The sequence below is a fragment of the Lottia gigantea genome (assembly GCF_000327385.1).
Source record: "Lottia gigantea unplaced genomic scaffold LOTGIsca_64, whole genome shotgun sequence".
In the NCBI taxonomy this organism is placed as follows: domain Eukaryota; kingdom Metazoa; phylum Mollusca; class Gastropoda; family Lottiidae; genus Lottia; species Lottia gigantea.
In genome coordinates this window covers 1,532,847-1,548,797 of record NW_008710179.1, presented here as the reverse complement: position 1 = coordinate 1,548,797, position 15,951 = coordinate 1,532,847, and the positions used below count along the sequence as shown (strand labels likewise).

The following is a 15,951-nucleotide window of genomic DNA, read 5'->3' as shown; positions in this document are numbered from 1 at the left end:
GATCATTATTATCTCTTTATAATTAATCTCTTCCTACAATATATCATATTTTATTACAGATCTCTATTATATCTTTATAATTAATCTCTTCCTACAATATATCATATTTTATTACAGATCTCTATTATCTCTTTATAATTAATCTCTTCCTACAATATATCATATTTTATTACAGATCTCTATTATATCTTTATAATTAATCTCTTCCTACAATATATCATATTTTATTACAGATCTCTATTATCTCTTTATAATTAATCTCTTCCTACAATATATCATATCTTATTACAGATCTCTATTATGTCTTTATCATTAATCTCTTCCTACAATATATCATATTTTATTACAGATCTCTATCATCTCTTTATAATTAATCTCTTCCTACAATATATCATGTTTTATTATAGATCTTTATTATCTCTTTCTTCCTACAATATATAATATTTTATTACAGATTTCTATTATCTCTTTATAATTAATCTCTTCCTACAATATATCATACCTTATTACAGATCTTTATTATCTCTTTATAATTAATCTCTTCCTACAATATATCTTATTTTATTACAGATCTTTATTATCTCTTTATAATTAATCTCTTCCTACAATATATCATATTTTATTACAGATCTCTATCATCTCTTTATAATTAATCTCTTCCTACAATATATCATATTTTATTATAGATCTTTATTATCTCTTTATAATCAATCTCTTCCTACAATATATAATATTTTATTACAGATTTCTATTATCTCTTTATAATTAATCTCTTCCTACAATATATCATATTTTATTACAGATCTCTATTATCTCTTTATAATTAATCTCTTCCTACAATATATCTTATTTTATTACAGATCTTTATTATCTCTTTATAATTAATCTCTTCGTACAATATATCTTATTTTATTACAGATCTTTATTATCTCTTTATAATCAATCTCTTCCTACAATATATCATATTTTATTACAGATCTCTATCATCTCTTTATAATTAATCTCTTCCTACAATATATCATATTTTATTATAGATCTTTATTATCTCTTTATAATCAATCTCTTCCTACAATATATAATATTTTATTACAGATTTCTATTATCTCTTTATAATTAATCTCTTCCTACAATATATCATATTTTATTACAGATCTCTATTATCTCTTTATAATTAATCTCTTCCTACAATATATCTTATTTTATTACAGATCTTTATTATCTCTTTATAATTAATCTCTTCGTACAATATATCTTATTTTATTACAGATCTTTATTATCTCTTTATAATTAATCTCTTCCTACAATATATCTTATTTTATTACAGATCTTTATTATCTCTTTATAATTAATCTCTTCCTACAATATATCTTATTTTATTATAGATCTTTATTATCTCTTTATAATTAATCTCTTCCTACAATATATCATAGTTTATTATAGATCTTTATTATCTCTTTATAATTAATCTCGTCCTACAATATATCATATTTTATTATAATCTTTATTATCTCTTTATAATTAATCTCTTCCTACAATATATCTTATTTTATTACAGATCTCTATTATCTCTTTATAATTAATCTCTTCCTACAATATATCATATTTTATTATAGATCTCTATAATCTCTTTATAATTAATCTCTTCCTACAATATATCATATTTTATTACAGATCTCTATTATCTCTTTATAATTAATCTCTTCCTACAATATATAATACTTTATTACAGATCTCTTTATAATTAATCTCTTCCAACAATATATCATATTTTAATACAGATCTCTATAATCTCTTTATAATTAATCTCTTCCTACAATATATAATACTTTATTACAGATCTCTTTATAATTAATCTCTTCCTACAATATATCATATTTTATTACAGATCTTTATTATCTCTTTATAATTAATCTCTTCCTACAATATATCATATTTTATTATAGATCTTTATTATCTCTTTATAATTAATCTCTTCGTACAATATATCATATCTTATTACAGATCTCTATAATTTCTTTATAATTAATCCACCCATACCTTGTTAGCTTCTAAAGCTTGTATTCTAGATAAATATAGTGGTATATGGTCAGGATGTTTATCAATAACTTCTTCATATAAACCATTCTCTATACTCAATCTGGAAATTGAGGTATATAATATATTTGGGTTGAGGGAGAAATCAGATTTAACGAAATATTGTCCATGAAAGACAGGACATAGTATTAATAAAATCAAATTTCAGAGTATGTTCTCTCTAAGTCCAATAATTGAAATTCATCTCCATTTTCAACCAAGCTGTTTTCACATCTGTTCAAATGTGTCAGAATGAACAAAATCAATTCATTTTTTCTAACATTTTCTTGAGAGAACCCTCTAAGATGCTCTATGAATGGTTTGCGACTATGACACCAACACAGAGTATCCAAAATTTGAAAGCCTCAGCAGTTGTCGCCCCCCCCCATTGAGTCTTTGAGTATTTGTTCCCCGAGTCTCGGAAGGCTGGCACCACCACTGAAGGAATGGAATAAGACTAATGATGCAGTATACATTTACAAAGACAGAGGCATACTTTTATGTTTAAATTTTCAACCTGATTTATTAAGTCTTACTTGGCTATCCAAGATGACTGAAGATCTAAATAAGCTTCATTATATTCTTCTTCTTTTGTCTTCTCTTTTTCTTTTTCCTTTTCTTTTTTCTTGTTATTGGATTTCTTGGGACTTTCTGTCAGGACATATTTAAAGGGATAGGTCACCTGAAAATATGGTCATATAGTTGAATTGATACCTGCTAGTTTTCCAATCCTAAATACAAACAATTATTATGTAAAAAATCCTAAAAAAAAATTATTTTTAGAATTGTTATAAGAATGATATGGCATAAACAAAATCAGAATATGAGATTTAGTTTGGAAATTTTTGGTCTACACTACATAAAATTAAGACAGCGTACGATGATTGCTAACTTTATTTAATTAGTACTTATACCACTTTATACTACTGAAAAACTTTTAACTTTCAATTCATTCAGTAACAAAATAGTAACAAAGATTGGAATCACAATGAATTTTACAAACAACAAAATACTGAAAACTTCAAATATGGAACATACTCCTTTTTTATAAGCATCATCTTTAGACAGAGTTATAGTTCCTGATAGATATTGACCAGCTAATACACCTTTAGGTAACCTGAAACAAAAATTGAAAATATTGAGGGATTGAAATTGACTATCAAAAACCCCTGAAGAAAATAAAATAAAAACGCTGCAATTAGATTATCAGTTGGTTTAATTAGCAAGAAAATTAGTGCAGTAGGAAAAAGCAGACTATCTCAAGTATTGGTTAAAGGCCATGATTGAGCAATTTCAGGGTTTGATTTGTGTCTTAAAATATGAATAGTATTCGGAAGTACTAGAACTGCACGAAAATAGCATAAACCCATTAAAATATACTTCACTTTCATTTTCTATAAATATTTCTTGATAATTAGCAGAGTCTCAAGAAAGGACGAGTCTCAACTTTCAAACGCGGATAATTCTGGACACACGTGGATTTGAAGACTCAAATTTAGATGGTAGAAGTAAACACTATTACTGATTGGCTTTACCAAAAATATTCCCATTTCTGATACTAAGGTATGATTGGTCAAACAAATAGTGAATCTGTCTCTTTAAACTCATTGTTCTCCTTATACTCTCTAGTTATAATGGAATTGCAGAATGAAAATTGGACCTGTGCAAATTGATGCTATCAGTGTCACTGATGTGCATAAAAGTTTTGGAAACCTCTTTATAATCCCTTTAAAGTACTAGAGATCTCAAGTATCAGTTGTTCATATAGCTTACTTATCATCTGGTAGAGGTGTCAAAAATATGGGATTGATGGATCCTTTTCGAACGTTCATAGTAGAAGTTTTCTTTCCACCATTTATTGCTCCTTGCCATGTATTGTAGATATCCAGGTTTAAATTAGAGGCTAGTTTTGAATGTAGCAAAAGCACCAAGTCTTTCAGTTTTTCCAGAGACTCTTTCTTTTCATGTCGTATCTGAAACTTAATGGTGTAGTCACCTTTTTCCAGTTTGACAGTATACTGCAAGAAAAAACAATTTGAAAGATTAACTCTAAAACAGCTCAAACTCTTTTAAAGAATATTAAGTATTGACAAATTTAAGCTTTCTAAGTGGCATTGAAATATATCTTGTCTTGAAGAGGAGGGTTTGATCTCACCACCAATCAAACCTAACAGTAATTATTACCCAAGTATTGTACATGATTGAAGAACATTTGAAAATGAAATGAAATGAATGGAGTTTTACGTCCTGCTTTTCATTGGCTAATAAAGACGGGCAACGCCATGCAGGGTGCAATGAGGGAAATTTTGCCAGGACAGCGGCATTAGCCTGATCTTTTTCAATTTCCAACTGTCGAGGGATGTTTAATGTGCACAGCCTGTAGCACACAGGGCCTCGGTTTATTGTCCCATCCGAACGACTAGACTCTTTTTCCATGTCAGCCCCTCTTATCTGCATCGCTGACAGGGGGAAACCGGGTTGAAAAATCCGAAGGTATTACCTCGATCTATGCCGGGATTGAACCCTGGACCTTCAGGTTACCGAGCAAGCGTCTACTAGGTTGTCCAAGACAAAGAAATTGAACTTCCGTCTGCTCAACACTGCCACAACATCATCTGTCATCGCCATGTTGTCATCGTTCATGTTCATCGAATAAATATTTTAGAAACATCACATCGTTCTTCATCGAATTCAAAACAGTTTATAAAGAGTAAGGAATAACTTTAAAATCAATTTATCAATTTTACCTGATTAGGATAAGCATCACCACCAGCTATAAACTGTTTATTGGAGTCATATAACATCCATAGTTGACTCTCATATTCTGATTCATATAATAAATTAGATAAGAATGGGCAGTCAGGAGTAACTTCCCCTTGTTTAGCCTGAAATAAAAAGATACAAGCCTTAGTATATGTTTCATCTTACCCCAAAAATGTTTATTGGCAAGTTGTAAATTATATAAAGGATAAAATATAAGAATATGACAATTTTTTGAATTTATATGAATAAAGCACCTACTATTGTCTGAGCACAATAAAAAGTTTTTTTTAATTTTTCCTATTATTTTTATTGTAATTGGAATATCAGTATCAAAATAATCTTAAAATATCTTTGCATTGATAAAAATATATGAGCACACATTTTGTCTTCCAAATTTGTTTTTACAGGGGTTCTTATCAATGCAAAGACATTCTAAGACTATCAGTACTATTAAAAAATATCGAAAAAATTCAAAAAACTTTTCAACTTGCATAAACAAGAATGTTTTTATTTATAGTCTTTTAAAAATACATCTCAGTATTCCAAGACCTTTAAGATGTATTTAAACTATAAATATTACACTTGAAACTGTTAAATATCTAAACAGAAAAAATTGCTCATAGAATAGATTACCTGATTAAAATTATATGTTAACTCTATAGAGTAAATCTGTCTGTTGTCTGGTAGGCGATCTCGTGAACCCTCTAAACATACTATTTTAGATTCAATAGGTCTGAAATCATACAAAATATAAACTGATTCAGGTTTATTGAGGAAAGCATCAAAGACATTCTTCTGTTACTGAAAATGTTAGCCTTCATAGAACATAAATTCAAGAGTTATATATACATTTTGGTGAAAACATTTAGACATCAAGACTATTTTGGCTAAGTTGGAAGAAAAGAAATTTGTATACAGTTCATTGAATCAAAGAGGCCACACACCATCGTTCGTGTACATTTAATTTAATATAATTGCCCTTTCTTAAGCCTATATTTTTAAATGAAATAGGAAAATACAAAGGAAATCATACTGACCTAACAGGTTGTACCAATGTTTTTAAAGTCACTGAAGGTTGAGCTTCTTCATGTTTTAAGAAATTTCTAATATTATATCGTGTGATGGAATCAGCAGCATGCTATAATACACAATATCAACAAAATCAATGTTTATACAAGAGGCGTTTTTGTAGGCCGATTTGATTTGATAGATTAGCTGTTTTGTGTATTTGTGAGCCAGGAAGTTTAGGCTAATCGGTACATGTGTGAGAAAGTTTACCTAAACTGATTAGGCTAATCATCATAATCATCCAAAGAGTTGCTTAGATTGAAATATTTAAAGATGGCGGCATGTGGAAGGTGAACAATAATAATCAAAATATTGTCAACTTATCGTGATACAATTTGTACTTGATTAGTTATTCATATCATAAAACTTACCATGACTGGCTTCACTACATCCAGTCCATTACCATAAAATATCACAGAGTAATCAAGTAATACTGTGCCTAGATTGGCCCACCATTTAGCTATACATACTTCTAATGTTACTTCTGGCTATAAACATCAAAAAAAGTTCAACAAACTATATGATTTACAATAGTGTTACTTGTTGTATCAATGAACCTCATCTCTTTTCATATTAGAATATGATGCTGAATAATCTAAAGAAAGTTATTATCATTTACCATAAATATACTTAGTCAGAAATTGGATAACAGTGGTTTGTTAATTTAATTGCAAACAAACCAGATTTCAAGTTTCATTTAATAAAGTGATACTAAGAGCTTATACTGAGAGGTGAAAAATAAATTATAATCTCAATTAATAATTGAACAAAAATGAGAAATCACTAATGTCCTAAAGACCAGAATCACAACCGATAAGTTTGGAAACTCTATCAGACATGATTGGCAAATAAAGCCAGTTAAAAACTAGCAACACTTACCAAGACAGAGAAAGCTTGAACAGTTTCACCATTATCAGTTATAGTAACAAACTTCTCAAATTCATGTTTTTTATAAATACTCTGAGGACTGATCTGCATACAATGTAACAACATACGACAATTCTTCTCACTGTCCTGAGACTGTATCTTTAAGGCTGAAAATAAAGAACGGATCATCAAAATCAAATTAAATTACTTGATCAAGTCAGCGCAAGCTTGCCCATCTCATACATCTTGATCACAGCAACATAGTCTGTCCATTTAATTAATACACATGTACTTTGTGTATTTGTTAAACAGGATGTCCATTGAAGTATTGTGTATTGAATTTTTTTTTTCATTCATTCATTATTTTGTCCTCATGGGCTGAATGTTAGATCAGGACCATTTTCATGTGTATTGGGCTAATTCTGACTCATGTAAAATATAGAGTTTATTATTATTATTTTTATAAATCAAATGCATCCTTAAACCCTTTATGCTTGGACCATTATCAACATTCTAACATGTAAATAAAATGAAATGAATGGAGCTTTACGTCCTACATTCCGACAAGTAGATACTACTTATATCATGTTGTCATCAAGTGTAACTTTGGGAGAATGTTAACAACAACCAAAAAGCAATAACAGTCTAAGCTTCTGCAGTGTTATTTTGTTGATGTGAAAAGGGACAGAGATCAAACGTTAATTCTAATAAGTGACACAGACAGCTGAAAATGAGTATCCTACCACAGGAAGATAAATAGTAAGATGATTATCCATTTGATGTTTCCGAAACTTAATCATGCATAGGGACAGTAATTGACTATGAACAAACTGTTTAAATGCACTTAAAGACCTTAAGAGAGCAGTTCAATCCAATGAAATCAAAGGCAAGCAAGAGTTGATTACCTTAATATACCACAAACAATAATTAAACTATCATTTTGAAATAATCTACCTACCAGCTGATGTAGCACCAAGTGGAACTTGAATAAAATGTCGTTGAATTTGGCCAGGTTTAAAACTAACATTTTTATAAGAAACTAAGTAATTCTTCTCATCTAGTACTCTAGAAACACATCAACAAATGGAATAAATATTCAACTTAAGCTTACTGCAAGGTTACTGTTCTACATATTGTGGGGACAAAGATTTATTGAGTTTAAACAGTTCCTTAAAAATTTTAAGACAGCTTGCCCACTGGCAGTCTTGATTTTAAATAAAAATATTTGGCAAGACAGTAACAATCACCAGCTTGAAATATTCAGTCATAAACTTCTTTCAAACTTTTTGGGGTGATAATGAGCAAAGGTAAAGAAATTTGTCAATATTCAGCAAAAATTGTGCTTTCTAGAGTGTTTATGAGCTAAAACATGTATTCAAGAACAAGGGCAATAACTCTTATTCATTATTTATATTGTCACTAGCAGTATTCTAGTCCTGATATGAGTGGATGCCTATGAGCTTCTTAAGCCACTGTTCGTGATTGAGCCATAGACTTCTGGGTTAAGGAACTAGCTCCTGTCTATCTATCTTAGACAACATGGATCCTCCTGAGTAGAGCTTAATCATTGTTCTAATACAATAGTATTACCTCTCTGGTACTATAACTGTTATTGGTACTCTAAAAACAGGACCTTTATCTGGACAGTGACAGTCATAACCACGTACCTAAAGCATAACATGCATAATATATAGCAATAGCTCTAATTTGGTTAAACAGTATTCAAATATGTGTTTCCTCAATTTTAAGTTTCAAATTAAGAAAACTATTTGATTAATTGGTGTTTCTAATGAATTATCATGTATTCTAATCATGTTCTTATTGCATATAATTGATATAATTGTAACCAATCATTAATGTCCATGTATGAACAGTCTGGATAATCAAAAAAAGACTTTTTGACCTTTCTTGATTGGTCACTCTTTTGAATTCTGTTGGTTAGTCTCTTCTAATTTAGCTAATTATGAATTAATTATGGACATGTGAGACAAACTGGTATTTTTCCAAGTCATTAGAAAATATGAAAATAAGGGAACCCTTCTTTAAGTATGTGTTAATAACTTTCTCAGCATAAATTTTTATTATCATTTTGTGCAAGTTCCAAAAAACATTCCAATCTTATTCAAAATAATCAAAAAAGCAATATGCATCATTATGATTCTGCTCAAAACTTGGAGACTCCACTATTCAATTCCAGCTCAAATTTTGTTTTCAATAACTCAAAATTTTTGGCGTTTCTTTAGCATGAATCAGTTTGCTATAAGATTCTATCTGAAATGCAAAATGTCGAATATCAACTGGCAGCCCTCAAGGATGGTAGATAAGTTTTGGCAAGTCTTTATAATACCTACCTCTGTATAATGAACACCAATAGGTAAGCCACAAGGGTTAACACTAATAGAGAAAGATCGAGCTGTATTCATCAATTCTAAATGTTGTGGACAGTGGACCCAACTCTCAGAACAGATTAATCTTAACTGTAAACACAGGTCAATCTTTTCCTTTTGCTCTGAAAATTATAATGATATAACATGCTCTTAACTTAAACCAAAACTATCATTTATTTGTTACAAAAGAGGGTTGTTGATTCTGCTTGATTTTTGACTGACAACCCTTTCGGGCAGTTATGAACATTCACATGGAAACATTCACACGGGCAGTTATGAACATTCACATGGAAACATTCACATGGGCAGTTATGAACATTCACATGAAGAGTTATGAACATTCACATGGGCAGTTATGAAGATTCACATGGAGAGTTTTGAAAATTCACATGGGCAGTTATGAACATTCAAATGGAGAGTTTTGAACATTCACATAAGCAATTATGAACATTCACATAAGCTGTTATGGCCATGATAATGGGAGTGACAACAATCTATACTTCACCAGTACCCATTCATTGAATTGCAGGAAAACCAGGGTCAAATTTCAATTTTGAAAAGTGATCAGATGTCTTAAGATACTGATACTTAAAAATGAGCTCCTCCACCTGGTAAAGCAACCAGAAGCTGACAGATTTTTCCATCTGATTATGCTAATGACAATAAAAATTTAAATATATACCTGCTTTATCTTCCATAAACTTAGGTTCAACTGTAACAGTGTTTTCAATTGGTCTACCCTGTAGTCCAGGTTCACGTATATAAATACCCTTCTTACTTCCATTACAGTGTACAATAAACTCTAGATAATCTTCATTACATCTTGCATGTTTACACAGATATTCATACGCCTTTTCAACCTATAATAACAATGTATTTACACAGATATTCATACACCTTTTCTACCTATAATAACAATGTATTTAAATAGATATTCATACGCCTTTTCTACCTATAATAACAATGTATTTACACCGATATTCATACGCCGTTTCTACCTATAAAACATTAACAAATATATTCATAATATATCCAAATATACAAAATATTCTAAGATTATATCCATATTTATTGAAACTTGATTGAAATAATATAACACCTGAAAAAGCTAACTTTGCTAGAACTGGACAAAAACTGGACTGCAGTAAGAGCTCATCTTATGTATATTGTGTTCTATATAAGCTTACATCTTGGCATAATGGAGGCAAATGTCTCATTTTTGATAGGATATACAAACTTTGAAAGTGTCTTGTTCTTAATATATATTTAAACTCCATGCTTACCCCCTCCCCCTTGGATCCAGCTAGGGCTGAATGCAAAGAAAGCATTCCCGTTTCACAGAATTGGAGATATTCAAAATAGAATTAACGCAAGAGCTGTATGTTGAAATTTCTAGTGAAATGATATGAGGAACTGATTTGTAAGCAAATGAAAGTTTACCTGTAACATGCCATGACCTAAAGCAAACACCTCAACACCCTCTACATGTTTACCAGTATTTTCTAGAGCTCTACGTACACTGTGTGGTGAATACGGAATATTATTGGCTTTTAAAGCTGACAATATTAAACCTGAAATTAAAACAATTTTCACCTTAGATTTGACCAACTGTGAAGATGTAAGCTGATTGTCACACACAGTCCATATTGAATTCTTGCAAAAATTCTCTTATTTCCTGAAATTAAGCTCTTGTTATGCAAATATTAAGAACTCTTTATCTCTTGGAGCTTCTAGCTTTTGAGAATTCATACTGAAATTTCTAGTACATTATTCTGACTAGCTGATTACTTTAGCATATGTTTATAAACAATCCTGGATGTACATAGATGTCTTGAATCCAAATAAGAGAGATCTGTAATGTAACTAAGTATATGACACAACAAGCCTCTGGGCATTCATACAATCTCAAGGAACTTTTACCTTACCTATTGAACCACAAGCATTAGGTGAACTCATACTAGTACCATTCATCAGCTGAGAACCACGTAGTGTCCAGTTAGGTACAGAGGCTATAGCTCCACCTGGTGCACTGATACAAACACCTAGAGCTCCATCATGACTAGAATACAAATATAAATACAATGGTTCACTGCAAAGTTGTTCTGAATCAAGAGAAACTTTAAAAACAAACTTCAACAGCAGATGCTCTGTGTATAAAATAATAAACCAACATTCGAGTCCTAACCATCAACCAAAATCAAAGTGGAATGTCATTGAAGATCATGTCAATTTAAAATTCTATGTGTTTCTCGTATCAAGGAAGATTCTATTGCTTTGTCAAAATATATTGCTTACACAAATATATCAGAATAACATTGACTCTTATATTTTCAGCTATTTCATCTAAAGAAATGATACTACCACAGATAGTATTACAGAGACATCCTTAGTAAACATGTCTAATTATCTTAACCTTTAACTTGCATCTTGTTTTATTATGAATCTTTACTTTGTGACCTAGGCCAGTGCTTTCATGAGACTATGTTCTCATCAACATCTAACAAAAGCAGCCCAAATGACAGAACCAAATTTCCGTGTGAGAATAAACAAGCCCAATCCATGATGCCATCAGTTATAAGAATGTGAAAATTACCTGGGACCTCTTGAAGACCATGTGTAATGCATGGAAGGTAACATTTCTCTTAAAGAATATTCAGCAGCCATCATAGCAGGTGATACATGAGCACCCACACCTGAAATAATGAGACTTCATCATTTACTCTTGATAACAACTATATCTATGTTCTTATTTGAGATAAAGCATATTAAGTTTACTAAGAAGTGTAAAACCTGGTTGATCAAAACATGTAAGTTCACACTGCAGCCATATTGCATGAACTCAATCAAATTCGACTGGGATAATGCGTCATTTTTCCATTTACTCTAGCTCGACCAAAGAGATCCAATCAAATTGCCCACTGTGATCTTACCTATTATAGCATGTGTTGTGCCACCTGGTGTACCAACAGTAGATAAAGCAGGGCCATTATTTCCTGCACTAGCTACATAAATAACACCATGTTTAGTTACTGTCTCTGACAATATTTTACACACACGTCTACAATAACAACAGGGAAAGTATTGACAGGATTCTGCAGCATTGACCTATTCTTTTTAGACTTCACAGGATCTTTAAAGTGCACCGTCTATAGTATATCAGTTTTTTGACACACGTAGTATATATGCTTTCTCCATGTCAGCCCCTCAGATCTGCATAACTGACAGAGGAAACCAGGTTAATATCTTTAACATCAGCCAAGATATTTCTAACTGAAGGAATTGAATAAAGGGGTGACTAATATGTAAAGCAGTTGCTATAAATAGTCATGGTATACGATTAGTAAAGAGGGGCACTGTCCATGGTTCCTATCAATAATGGCCAATATTTGACAACCCATACTTACCCTCCATTGGTCCAGTGTGCCCCCTCTCCATAACTAAAATTGATCAAATCACATTTCATCTCTATTACTTTGATCATCTACAAAGAAAATAGAGCTATCTATAATTACTAAATTTTTCATTATTACAAGGCAATTTCTTTCTCACTATACTGCGACTCTGCCCAATTCTGATACTGTGTAATGAGGGAATTTTCAAGGCAGCCTATCCCTTTTCTTGATATCCATCTAAATCTTTAACATATACAGGACTAAAGTTTATCATTCAATGTACCAAAGTACAATCTTGATCAATGCTGAAGGAACCCCTTAACATCCAGATTAGGGATTTGCCTCACCACCTAGACTAAAAAAGCACAGCCTGAACCACAAAAGCCCCATTCACAAAATATTATCTTGAATTTGTCAAATTAATAACATAGCTATATCAAACAAGATATTATAAAATTACTAACAGCTCTGACTAAAGCTGATCCAGTTTCCATGGAACCAATCCTGGAATCTCCAATCTTAATGCCAACAATCTGAGCTCCTGGTGCTATTCCATTTCTTTCTGGTTTGTCAGGAAAATAACCAGCAGTAATACAGGCTACATGAGTTCCATGAGAACCTGAAAATCATACAAGAAGTTATTATCAATCTTATTTCCATATACAGCACTTAAAAGTGCTTATTACAGGTTTGCAAAAGCAAACTTCAAATATGATGAAGGCAAGGATCAATGGAGGTTCATCAAATGGATTCTGTGGAACAGTTCCAATCCTATTCCACATTTTGTTTGTCTTAAGGAAACAGGAATATTGCAAAATATTATCTTACCAATATTAGCACAGATTTCTAGAATATTACCATCATTATGAATATTAACACTATAATTTAACATATCTACAATATAAAGATTCACATTATGAATACAGTTGTCATAATTATTACTTTAAAGGGATTGTAAAGAAGTTTTCTAAACTTTTTATGTGTATCGGGGACACTGATGGCATCAATTTGCACCATTCCAATTCTCATTCCGTCTGTGGTTCTTGCAACTCCACTAAAACTAACACGTCACTAGAGGGGGGCTTACCCGTAGCTACTATTGATATCTATGCAGTTTTCCTCTAGTGACTTGGAATTGCAAAAACCACAGACGGAATGAAAATTGGAATGGTGCAAATTGATGCTATCAGTGTCCTTGATACACAAAAAAATACTTAGAAAACCTCTTTACAATCCCTTTAACAGTTGATATAATTCATCTTTTATCTCATATAAATTTCCACTTTTCTTGTTAAAGGGACAATGAAATGAAAGGATTTCAAACCTGCATTATTTAATCTAGCAAATTGTTGTTCTTCTCTGTAACTAGCTAATACTGTACATCTCTGTAGTACTCCATTTTCACTAGTATCAATACAGGCTCTAAAAAAATACAATGTCATAACGATATATATGACGCGAAATAACTCTTCGAGAAAAATGAAAAAAACTATTTGTACAGGTGTTTTGTTAAAATCTTTTTTCATAATTTTCGAGGATCCAGGTTATAAAAATTTCCATAATTTTTCATGACTGTCGGCTATTTTGTTTTGTTGGTTGTAGAATATGGAATGTACTAAAATGGAAATATATGACGTTTTACCTACCTCCACGTGTCACCATCATTAAATACAATGCAATCTACTACAGGTCCACAGTCAGAATATTTCTTCTCTAAATTACTTAATATATCAACTTTAGCTTGTAAATCTTCTTTTATACCTTTATCTTCTTGACTCTAAACATCAAAAACAAGAATACAGTAACTTTACATGGTAAGAGGTCAGCTGTTTCTGATATAAAATCCTCATCAGGACAATATACTTAGGCTAAGGACTCGTCAAATAAGTTAGAAATTGATCTTTCCATATAACAAACTATTTGAACAAACTATACTTTAATGCATTCTACACAGTATAGTAGTCTTGATAAGCCAGCCTTAAACAGGTATAGAAAATACAGACATTTTCTGTCTTGCCAATCCATCTTAAAATAAATAGCGATTTGTGGTGTTTCGAACTAGCCCTGAACACAAAAAGTCCAAGCATACACATGCTCCTAAATGGTCCTGGAGAATATTACAAAAATGTCTTCCAAGAGTTGGAATATGTTTGTATTTCATCAAAAACAATAAACACTTACCAATTCCGAATTACCAACTTTATTGTTAAAATTTTCTAACTGTTTAGTTGTTTCAGCTAAAACCCTTCTTTGTTGTGGATCCCATAAAGCTTCTCGTCGTTCTTTAGTAATACGATCTTTCAATCCTTTAGGATAGAGTTCAAATAATACCTTGACACCAATATGGTACCGACCTGATGGATTATTCCAAGATTCTGGTACCTGCAATTAATAAAGACATTCCATGAAAGTCCATGAAAGCTTTGAATGATTTGAAAGCCGTTATTGGCTGAAGAAATAAATAAAGTGTATTATCTTTACCTGTAATTTTCTACCAGTTAATCCTGTGATCACACCATCTTGTGCCTCTACAACAGTTGATGTATCTACATCTCCAGAACCTGTAGCATCAATCAAATCTACTATCTTATTTTTACCATTGGGTGTGGTCTACAAAAGAAAAGAATTAAGGTGTAATCTTATGCTACATAAATATAATTATCCATTACACTGAAATTTCTACAATCAACCTCTAAATAATTTTTATTTTTTATTCTAAAGAACCTAAAATAGGCAAACAGGATTGCCTCCTTTCCCTCTTTTATCATATATGATACTATACCTCCTGCTGCTGAAGAAGTGTTACAATGTGATATTAAATAACAATAACAATTGCTTAGCAAGTAATAAGCTTATTAACTTTGGGGTATAATGGAATATTCTGTTTGATTTACTGACACTGAGTATTCCAAGGCACAAGCCAGTCAGAAATCGATTGGTTTGACAGTAATAATTATAACTTTATATTTATAATTTATATTTTTAACAAGTGGTCAGTACCAATCCAAATGCATTTACTGACATTTCGGACTAACAGATGGAAATAAAATGTCAAGTCAGCTCATGTCATTTTCTGGAACTAGTAATTCAAACATACCTGCAAACCGGGCGCACCAGGATCAACACCTGTATCAAGAATGGCAATAAGTACACCGTCTCCATCATAATCTGGATATTTAGAAATAAAGCTGTCAGCCCCAGTTTCTTTTTTAGGCAAAATACCATCAACCGGAAATGTACTGTCAGTCGCCATGTTCGCAAACAAACGTGTAGTTTCGATTGTCAAGATGTTAAAATATCAAAAAGCAAAATGTACGTCATACCAATTGAGACTACAAATATCATGACAAATCGTCCAAGAGCAAAATCGGACACTATGCCATTCGACACTCGACACATAC

The 15,951-nt window shown here is 31.3% G+C and overlaps 1 protein-coding gene across 1 annotated transcript in view; it reads right to left on the bottom strand.

Annotated features, from left to right (window-relative positions):
- The window catches only part of LOTGIDRAFT_129137 (hypothetical protein), a gene marked incomplete at both ends in the record, with an annotated part of 21,596 nt that extends 5,793 nt beyond the window's left edge, over window positions 1-15,803 (bottom strand). Inside the window, 25 exons of the mRNA XM_009064741.1 lie at window positions 2,038-2,131; window positions 2,610-2,755; window positions 3,112-3,265; window positions 3,847-4,091; window positions 4,821-4,958; window positions 5,470-5,569; window positions 5,874-5,974; window positions 6,276-6,388; window positions 6,780-6,938; window positions 7,730-7,836; window positions 8,362-8,438; window positions 9,123-9,280; window positions 9,841-10,018; window positions 10,599-10,729; window positions 11,084-11,217; window positions 11,752-11,851; window positions 12,089-12,216; window positions 12,563-12,639; window positions 13,015-13,169; window positions 13,379-13,444; window positions 13,875-13,972; window positions 14,197-14,317; window positions 14,728-14,932; window positions 15,032-15,160; window positions 15,648-15,803. Coding sequence (XP_009062989.1) covers window positions 2,038-2,131; window positions 2,610-2,755; window positions 3,112-3,265; window positions 3,847-4,091; window positions 4,821-4,958; window positions 5,470-5,569; window positions 5,874-5,974; window positions 6,276-6,388; window positions 6,780-6,938; window positions 7,730-7,836; window positions 8,362-8,438; window positions 9,123-9,280; window positions 9,841-10,018; window positions 10,599-10,729; window positions 11,084-11,217; window positions 11,752-11,851; window positions 12,089-12,216; window positions 12,563-12,639; window positions 13,015-13,169; window positions 13,379-13,444; window positions 13,875-13,972; window positions 14,197-14,317; window positions 14,728-14,932; window positions 15,032-15,160; window positions 15,648-15,803 — 3,270 coding nt within the window. The remainder of the gene's footprint in view (window positions 1-2,037; window positions 2,132-2,609; window positions 2,756-3,111; window positions 3,266-3,846; window positions 4,092-4,820; window positions 4,959-5,469; window positions 5,570-5,873; window positions 5,975-6,275; window positions 6,389-6,779; window positions 6,939-7,729; window positions 7,837-8,361; window positions 8,439-9,122; window positions 9,281-9,840; window positions 10,019-10,598; window positions 10,730-11,083; window positions 11,218-11,751; window positions 11,852-12,088; window positions 12,217-12,562; window positions 12,640-13,014; window positions 13,170-13,378; window positions 13,445-13,874; window positions 13,973-14,196; window positions 14,318-14,727; window positions 14,933-15,031; window positions 15,161-15,647) is intronic.
- Between the last annotated feature and the right edge of the window lie 148 nt (window positions 15,804-15,951).